Raw genomic sequence first — 10,274 nt, forward strand, 5'->3', positions numbered from 1 at the left:
TTTGGTGGCATGATCTCAGCTCACTGCAACCTCTGCCTCCTGGGCTCAAGTGATTATTCCACCTCAGCCTCCCGAGTAGCTGGCACTACAGTCCTGGGCCACCATGCCCAGATAACTTTTGTATTTTTAGTGGAGACAAGGTTTCACCATGTTGCCCAGGCTGGTCTCTTAACTCCTGAGCTCAAGTGATTACTGCCTCAGCCCCCCAAAGTGCTGTGATTACAGGCATGAACCAACATGTCCAACCTTTTTATCTATATTCATTTTTGACATTGAAAGTAAGCTCTCTTGGTTTTAATGTTATTCTGTTACTTAGTCATTCGGTCATATGGTTTGGCTGTGTCCCCACCCAGATCTCACCTTGAATTGTAATAATCCCCATGTGTCAAGGACAGGGCCAGGTGGAGATAATTTAATCATTGTGGAGCAGTTTCCCCCATACTTTTTTTGTGGTAGTAAATGAGTCTTGTGAGATCTGATGGTTTTATAAATGGGAATTCCCCTGCACAAGCTCTCTTGCCTGCCACCATGTAAGAGGTGACTTTGCTCCTCATTTGCTGTCTGCCGTTGTTGTGTCCTCCCCAGCCATGTAGAACTGTGAGTCAGTTAAACCTGTTTTCTTTATAAATTACTTAGTTTCAGGCATGTTTTTATTGGTAGTGTGAGAATTGACAAATATATACAGCTTTAACATTTTTAGTCCTAGTAAACCAAAATGTTTTGGCACACAAAGATTTCTGGAGCAATAAGCAAACTTTCCAAGTTACAGAGGCATTTACTAATGTATTACTTGTTTCTCCTTTTGTTTTTATTGTCCTTTGTCCTTAGTGAAGCTGTGGTCCACCAATCTAGACAACTCAGTGGCAAGCATTGAGGCGAAGGCTAACGTGTGCTGTGTTAAATTCAGCCCCTCTTCCAGATACCATTTGGCTTTCGGCTGTGCAGGTAAGAAATGAAAGCAGATCTGTCTTCCTTTGATGTTGGTTGAGTATCATGGTAAGGATAGGAGAGCATTTTAAAACAACTCTCTTGTAGGTTTAAATATTGTTTTTTTTTTTATTAAGCTCTAAATTAGAAGTATACAGTATGCCATTATTACTCATTTAGTGCTATACTTTAATTACACTATTCTGACACCTATCTTTAATACATAGATATGAATTTGTTAATTTTTGTCGTTTTTCTTCGTATTTATGTGCATTAATTAATGCTTATTACTTATTCACAAACTTAAGATCGTAATAACAAGCTATTATTAAGCTATGTTGTATAGACACAGGAACACTTTTTTTTAAGGCAAACTGTTCTTTCAACAATTGTTTATTGATTGCCTACTATGCACAAAGCAGCCACCTAGGGACAGTGGATAAGACAGTCCTGTATCATGGAGTTCCTGCTAACGTAGTAGTATTCAAAGAAATGTTTGCTATTATTATCATACCAAATAATCATTTGGTAAATTATTTTTCTTGACTAAGGTGACCATATGTCTGTATTTGTCTGGGACAGTTTTAGCTTACACCATTTGTACCATTGTAATTACTATTAGTGCCGTCTTTCATTCACAAAAGTGTCATGAGCTGGAATATAAATCATATGGTCACCCTACCTTAATTTTTTAATCTTCTATATTTTTCCTCCTTGAATATTTACTAAAATAGTAAATACTTGTAATTTGGCTTCTGAATGGTGACCCCTTATTTTTTTATTAATAATATTAGGTTTTTACAAAAGAAGTACAAGCTAGCACCATATGATGGGGACAATAGCAACTTTTAAAAAGGAAATGAGGCCAGGTGCAGTGGCTCATGCCTATAATTACAGCACTTTGAGGGACCAAGGCAGGTGGATCATGAGGTCAGGAGTTTGAGACCAGCCTGACCAACGTGGTAAAACCCTGTCTCTACTAAAAATACAAAAATTAGCCGAGAGTGGTGGTGCATGCCTGTAACCCCAGCTACTCAGGAGTCTGAGACAGCAGAATCGGTCGAACCAGGGAGGCCAAGATCGCACCACTGCACTCTAGCCTGGGAGACATAGCAAGACTCCATCTCAGGAAAAAAAAAAAAAAAGAAGAAGAAATCCATAATTTTCATTTTTTTGAGACAGAGTCTTACTGTCGCCCAGGCTGGAGTGTGCAGTGGCACGATTTTGGCTCACTGCAACCTCTACCTCCCAGGTTCAAGTGATTCTTCTGTCTCAGCCTCCTGAGTAGCTAGGACTACAGGCATGCACCACAACACATGACTAATTTTTATATTTTTTAGTAGAAACAGGGTTTCACCATATTGGACAGGCTGGTCTCAAACTCCTGACCTCATAATCTACCTGCCTTGGCCTTCCGAAATACTGGGATTACAAGCGTGAGCCACTGTATCCAGCCAGGAAATGCATAATTTAAACCTTGTCACTATACTTTTTCCTTTTATTCAGCTCACTATGTCACTGGGCTACTGACATAGTTTCCTAGTTCAATTTAAGGAGGACCTGGACTAACATATACATGTGGATAAAAATTCTCTTTATTAGCATATAGAATTCATTTTTAACTATTACATGCTGTTTTCATTTGAACTTACTTCTGTGTTATTTAAATACTTACTACTTTGTCATGAATTAGAAATGTGACCTTGAGGAAGTTCTTTAACTCTCTCCCAAGTTCTTTAACTTTACAATAAAGGTAGAGTTTTGGGGGGCTGTTGTGAGGATTATGGAAAAAAAGATTCTTTGTGTAAAGTTTTCATAATTGCTATTTTTATTAATATTTTATCATATATTCAATTAAAATATATACGCTTAGTTTATGTTCTGTTTTATAAACACTGGCCCTCATTTTCATATATAATATTTTATCAATATTTAATTTAATTTGTACCAATGTCAGATATGAATATTATCAAATTTTCTCCTTCCTGGGAAATGAGAACCTACTTTAAAAATGATTCCACAGTCTGCTAGGCAGTTTTCCCCATTATTATCCATTTTCATACATTTCTTACTTTTCTTGTTTAATTTTCCATGTAAGCCTTAAGATTTATATTTTTCCAATCCTAGAAAAATTATTTTGGTATTTTTATCAGACTTGCTTGTATTTATTTGCTGATTTTAGAAGCATTGGCATTATTGTGATCGTATGTTTGTCTACAGTTACATGGGGTGTTTTTTTATTTGTTTGGGTTTTCTTCCTTTTTTTTTGAGACTGGGTCACCCAGGTTGAATACAGTGGAATGAACACAGCTCACTGCAGCCTGGACCTCCCTGGCTCAAGTGATCCTCCAACCTCAGCTTCCTGAGTAGTTGGGACTACAGGCGCACACCACCACACCTGGCTAATTTTTGTATTTTTTTTTTGAGGTGTGGTTTTGCCATGTTGTCCAGGCTGGTCTCAAGCTCCTGGGCTCAAGCAATCTGCCTACCTCAGCTTCCCAAAGTTCTGGGATTATAAGTGTGAGCCACTGCACACTTGCCGTTGTTTGGGTTGTTTTATGTCTTTCAGTGAGATTTTATAATTTACTTTCCTTAGGTTCTGGACTTTTCTGGTCAGTTTTTTCCTATGTATGTTACCTTTTTTTTTTTTTTTTTTTTTATTTTTTTTTTTTTTTTTTTTTTTTTTTTTTTTAATGAAATTTTACTTTCCATTCTCTTTTTGCAGGTATTTTTTGCTAAGTGTAGACAAAACTTGTTCATATTTGAATATTTGTCTTATATCTAAGTACTTTACAAATTTTTCTCATTAAGTCTAGTACCTTTTTAGTAGTGTTTGGGTTATCTATTTATACTTGATATCTGCCTAAAGTGATATTTGCATTTCTTCTTTTCCAATGATTTATGTCACATTCTCTACCTCTAAGGCAGAGTTTACTAGTGATAATGTCCTCCCCCATCTATTTTCATTGAGTTGAATGAGCTCTAGTAGTGTTTTGCTGTTTAGAATATTGGCTTTTGAAAAATATTTTATTATATTCAAATTGTTTTACTTTGCTGTTTCTTAATTAGAAGCAAACAGTATTTTATCAAGTGCCTTTTAGCACCAATTGATGCGTATGCCTTTTCTGACACTGAATTGTATTTTTCTTGAATTAACCTTGCTTTGGCATAATGTAGAATTATTTTGATAAACTACTGTATTTCACTGGTAATTTTAAATCCGCATATTAAGTTAGCCAATTACTCGTTTTACCTTTTTTTAACTATCTTTGCCATTTTTAACATCAATAGTTTTGTAATTTTCAGTGTACAAGTCTTGAACTTATTTTGTTAAATTTGTCCTTATTTTGTTACTTGTATTGTAAATGGAATTGCTTTTAAATTTTATTTTTTTATTTTGTTAACATTGTACAGAAATACAATTGATTTTTATATCGATCTTATATCTCTGATACTGCTTCTCTTTATTTCTTGTTTTATTGTGGATTTCTTGGGGCTTTCTGCATGTAGAATCATCTGCAGTTGAACAATTTATGAATGCCATTTTGCTATATTGTATTAGCTAGAAGATCTAGTACAATGTTAAATAGAAGTGGTAAAAGCAACTTCTTATCATAGGTGAAGAACATTTATTCTTTCATAATTAAGTATGGTGTTGGCTGTGAGGTTTTTTGTAGCTACCTTTTATCAGTTTAATTTTTTATCTGTTTCTAGTTTGCTAAGAGTTTTTGTTGTGAATAAGCTTTAGATTTTGTAAAATGCTTTTTTCTGCCTCTGTTGAGGTTTATGTTTTATACTATAGTAATGTGGGATAGTAATTATAATAATATTAAACCAGTCTTTTGTTCATTGGAAAAATCCATTTTGGCCTTCATATAAACCCTTTTTTACATGTTACTGGATTCATTTTGCTAAAATATTAAGTACTTTTGTGTCTGTATTAGTGACGGATAGTTACCTGTAGTTTTGTGTATTTATTTAGAGACAGAGTCTCACTCTTTCGCCTAGGCTGGAGAGCAGTGGCACGATCTTGGCTCACTGCAGCCTCTGCCTCCCAGACTCAAGTGATTCTTGTGCCTCAGCCTCCTGAGAAGCTGTGACTACAGGCACCAGCCACCACATCCGGGTAATTTTTTGTATTTTTAGTAGAGACAGGGTTTCACCATGTTGGCCAGGCTGGTCATGAACTCCTGACCTCAAGTGATCTGCCTGCCTCAACCTCCCAAAGTGCTTGGATTAGAGGCATGAGCCACCATGCCCGGCCTGTAGTTTGCTTATGAGGATATTTTCTGTCTTCAACAGTGAAGAACTACTGGGTTTATAGAATGAATTGGGAAGTGTTCCTTCTGTTGCATTCTGAATGAGTTTGTGAAGAATTGGCATAATTTTCAAATATTTGATAGGATTCATCAGAGAAACTATCTGGGCTTGGATCATTCTTTTTGGGAAGATGTTAAAGTCCTGATTCAATTTTATTTGTTGACTTTTCTTTTTGGGGGGCAGCAGTGAGGCAGGGGAGGAGTTTTACTCTTGTTGCCCAGGCTGGAATGCAATGGCACTACCTCGGCTCACTGCAACCTCTTCCTCCTGGGTTCAAACAATTCTCCTGCCTCACTCTGCCTCCCAAGTAGCTAGGATTACAGGCATGCACCACCACACTCAGCTAATTTTGTATTTTTAATAGAGACAGGGTTTCACCATGGTGGTTAGGCTGGCCTTGACCTCAGGTGATCCACCCACCTCAGCCTTCCAAAGTACAGCTAGTGCTTGACTTATGACCATGATTGGTTCCGACAGACCAGTCGTAACACGATTTGGTCGTAAGTTGAGTAGGCTATATGTCCAGTACTGTGAAATGATATTATAAAAATCTTTAAGTCATATTTTATCATAATTTTATTGTTGTTATATATCATAATTTCATTATTGTTATATATCATAATTTTCTTTGTTCATTTTATGCCATTTGTATCATCTCTACACCATTTTATTTCTTATTTTTACATTCGTCAGGTTTAAGTAAAACACTGCATTACCAGTACAACTGGTTTAATATTTGCAAAACATACAAAACTACAAAATACAGGTGCATACAAAAATACAAAATACAGGTGTAAAAAATACCATAGGAAACATTTTCCCAATTGCAAAACATATCAGAATATATAAACGTGCGAAACATTTTATTGGCCGTTTTTGAATTTGATCTTCCATCCAAATATATAGCAATTTCTCCGTTTCGTGGATGGGCCCGCTTTGTTGCATTGTTATAACTGTTGATCGCATGGGTGCAGAACCTTTCACAGCTTCACTAATTCTTTCTTTATCTTTCAAAATCATCGACACAGTCAAGTGTGATAACTTCGTATCACGTGCGATCACATTCACTTTCTTTCCTCCTTCGTACTGCTTAATTACCCTTATTTTCGTGTCGAGATGATGGCCTTTCTTTCCTTCTTGGCAGGCTGAGGCGTAGACAAAGACAATTTCCTCTTGGTAGACATCTTGGGAGGGGTTTGATGAAAAATATCCAAGACACAAAACACAAATTGCTGTACCAAGTCTGGGATAACAGTTGAAATGGTCCACGCAGAGATGGTAGTGCTGCCGGAAGCTGGTCCGCACTGTCGTACACCCAGCTGGGCAATGTTTGCACTGCCAGACGCGGAGCAGTCGTGGCTAGCGATCATGGTCGTAAAGTCGAATGGTCATAAGTTGCATAGGTCCTAAGTCGATCAATACCTGTACTGGGATTACAGGCGTGAGCCACCGCACGCAGCCTGTTTATTTTTTCTAGATGAATTCAGATTTTCTGAGTTTTCTAATGTATTGGCATAAAGTTGTTCATAACATTCCTTTATAATTCCTATATTGTCAATAGTAACGTGCCTAGTTTCATTCCACTATAATTATTTTCTTTTTGGTAGGTGTAGCTAAACATTTATCAGTTTCTTCACAGTGTATTAATGTATGTGAAAAGGCTGTTGTTTTTGTTATTGTTGGAAGGTCTGGGGGATGATCCTGCAGGGTTGGCTTCCTATAATGACTCTTAGCTCATCACTGAATAAATAGGCCAAGGGAACTATTATTTATTTCTTAGCTAGTGTCACTATTGAAATAAAGAACATGATGCCATTACTGTAATCATGGAATCAGGAATCATTCATTACAACTCCCACAAAACTAGCAACTGGACACTGGAACACTGCAACAGAAAACCCCTACATCTCTGCAATAGTGCTTGTAACAGAAACATCCAAAGCAGAAGGAGAATGACCATAAAAATGTTCACCTTTCAAATCTTAAATAAGTGCATCTGAGTGATAGAACCTAATTCATATGTAGAAGCATAACTGCAAGAGCATCTGAGCAATATAGTATTAACTTTTTATCTTGCATAGGCTGTAAACACTTTAAGATAGTAGAAATGGATGCTGAGGGCACATTGAGGTTAGGTATGAGCTAGTTTTCCTCAGTCTGAAGCAGGAGGTAGTATCAGAGCAAGGCATCATGGAGGCCAATAGTGCTTAATTCATTGCCTTTCATTGTACCTTTCACTGACTGAAACATTCCTTTAAGACAGGAAAAACCTTTACTACTAGAAAACTGACCGAAGTTCAATCATCTTCATTTAGAATTGAAGCATTTTTTAAGATGTAGCCTGTCATCTAAATGTTTGTCTTTAAAGTATAAAATAATACTCTCTCTTTAGCTATACTGTTTATTTTACCACTGAGAGCAATACAGAATCATACTGATGAAGTTGCTTGTTTATTAAATATCATTTGCGATGATGAATTTGACATTAGGAATGAGCTGTACTTTCCTTAAATGTTGCTTTTGGAGTTGCAAGTAGAAGATTAGTATATGAGCTTCCCCCAATTACAGTTTGACTTCCTGTTGCAAGGGCACTGTGGGTCCTACCAGGGAAGCAATGCATCATACCAGTTGTAACCTTCCCAGTCTATCTTGCTTAGATCTTTTATTTGTGCTTGTTACAATGAATTTTTTTCTCTCTGTACTTTTATTTTGTTATTTTGTTCTTTCACCTTTTATCATACATACAAAGACTTTAAAAGTCCCAATATAAAAGCAATAAATTAGAATTAAAACATACATCTTCTGAGCTTTGTGTATGCAATAACATTGCCTCAAAATACATTAAAGAAAAGGGAAAATGCTAAGAGAATTCAAATTTCGGTATCTTAGGAGACTTTATAGATCTTTCTGTAATAGAAAAGCAAAAATGATAAGGTAATAAAGATGTGAACATGAAAGTTAACAAGTATGTATATAGAAGATGGAATCTGTCAGCTGGAGAAATCCATGTTCTTTTCAATCAGACATAGATTATTTACTTAAAATGATTTTTTCTGCTTATCTTTTTCAATAAAGTCAAGCATTGATTCTAATCCCAGTATATCAGACTTGTTTCTAAATGATTTTGACAGTTTCCCATAATGAATTTATCTTTGCGGATATTCAAAGAAAGCAGCACTAGTGGTGTTAAAGGGTCCCAGTTAGGTTTTCTTTCCTATCATCGTTAATGTAGGCAACCATTCTGCAGACTTTTGAGATAAATCAGTTGATTTATTTACAATACTTACCTGCCTACATGGTTTTAAGTTATTTTAATGTCTTAATGATTAAAAAATTATGCCTCATATTTATTAGTCATTCATTACTTACCATTATTTGCATTTAATCCTTACAACAGAAGTATACAAAAAGAGATTGATGTAAAGCAAATCAATGAGGATTGAAGCAAATTAATTCTCACAAAATAAATGTGTAGTTTGTTTAGGTAATTTTGCAGCTGCTGAGTTTGTATAAATTTAGCAAACTAGGCCATTTAGAGGAAGTAATTCTGTACTACTTTTCAGGTGTGCTTTTTAATGCTTTTCCTTCTGGTGTAGGCATGCTGGATTTTATATTTCCAATGAGATTTGGAAGACATTCCTTCTAATTGTTACCTAGTAAATAGAAAACACAGCTATAAATATGCCTAATAATTAGCACATATTTTATAGACACTGATTCCTGGTTGGGCATGGTGGCTCACACCTGGTAATCTCAACACTTTGGGAGGCCAAGACGGGGGATCACTTGAGCCTTTGGGTCCAGGCGTTCAAGGTTATAGTGAGCTATGATTATGCCACTGCAGTTCATTCTGGGAAACAGAGCAAGACCATGTCCATTAAAAAAAGCAACTGATTTCTAAGCAGGCAGAATGTGATATTAGCAATTTTTGCTCACAGTTTATGCTTATTTTATATATTATAACTCATTGTGAGTACTTTAGATTGTGTGATTTATGTTTATTCCTTATCTCATTACATTAATATAGTGATAATACTGTGTGTTCTGTAAGTAATCACTTGTATATGACGCTTTTAGATGAATTCAAATAGTAAATCACCAAATTTTAAATTATTCTTTGATACATATTTTCCTACATTTCCCAGTGATAAAGCCCACAATGTAAGTTTTTTGTTTTTTGTTTTTTGTTTTTGAGATGGAGTTTTGCTCTGGTGCCCAGGCTGGAGTGCAGTGGCACAATCTTGGCTCACTGCAGCCTCTGCCTCCCAGGTAAAGCGATTCTCCTGCCTCAGCCACCTGAGTAGATGGCATTACAGGCGTGTGCTACCATGCCCGGCTAATCTTTGTATTTTTGTAGAGATGGGGTTTTACTATGTTGGCTAGGCTAGTCTTGAATTTCCGACCTCAGGTGATCCACCCACCTCTACCTCCCAAAGTGCTGGAATTTCAGGCGTGAGCCACCCTGCCCAGCCTCACAGTGTAATTTTTTTAGCCACTAATATCTTTATATAGACCATGTACTGGGCCCTGTTCATGAGTATGAAGTTTTTCGTTTGGTTTGGCTTGGTTTGAAGATGTAGTCTTGCTCTGTTGCCTGGGCTGGAGTGCAATGGCACGGTCTCAGCTCTGCCTCCTGGGTTCAAGCGATTCTCCTGCATCAGTCTCCTGAGTAGCTAAGACTACAGGTGTGTACTACCATGCCCGGCTCATTTTTGTATTTTTAGTAGAGTTGTGGTTTCACCATGTTGGCCAGGCAAGTCTCAAACTCCTGACCTTATGATCCGCCTGCCTCGGCCTTCTAAAGTGCTGGAGTTACAGGCATAAACCACTGTGCCTGGCCGAGAACGTAGTTTTAAACAATATCTTTACCTTTGTCAGTCTAGTTTGAAAAACATCACAAAAGAATTAGGGTAACATCAGAGAAAATTAAAATCAACAAATCATGAACATAAATAAATAGATATTATTGGAAATAAATGTTTCCTGTAATGCCATTAGTGATGATTTTTTTTTTTTTTTTTTTTTTT

General features: G+C 36.4%; 1 protein-coding gene across 5 annotated transcripts in view; it reads left to right on the forward strand.

Annotated features, from left to right (window-relative positions):
* Positions 1–10,274, forward strand: part of COP1 (COP1 E3 ubiquitin ligase) — a 172,480-nt gene that overhangs the window by 99,325 nt on the left and 62,881 nt on the right. For all 5 annotated transcript variants that reach the window (XM_017529941.2, XM_017529939.1, XM_017529940.2 and 2 more), the window contains one exon: positions 829–945. In XM_017529941.2, coding sequence (XP_017385430.1) covers positions 829–945 — 117 coding nt within the window. The remainder of the gene's footprint in view (positions 1–828; positions 946–10,274) is intronic.

The sequence above is a fragment of the Cebus imitator genome, unplaced genomic scaffold, assembly GCF_001604975.1.
Source record: "Cebus imitator isolate Cc_AM_T3 unplaced genomic scaffold, Cebus_imitator-1.0 Scaffold62, whole genome shotgun sequence".
Classification (NCBI taxonomy): Eukaryota; Metazoa; Chordata; class Mammalia; order Primates; family Cebidae; genus Cebus; species Cebus imitator.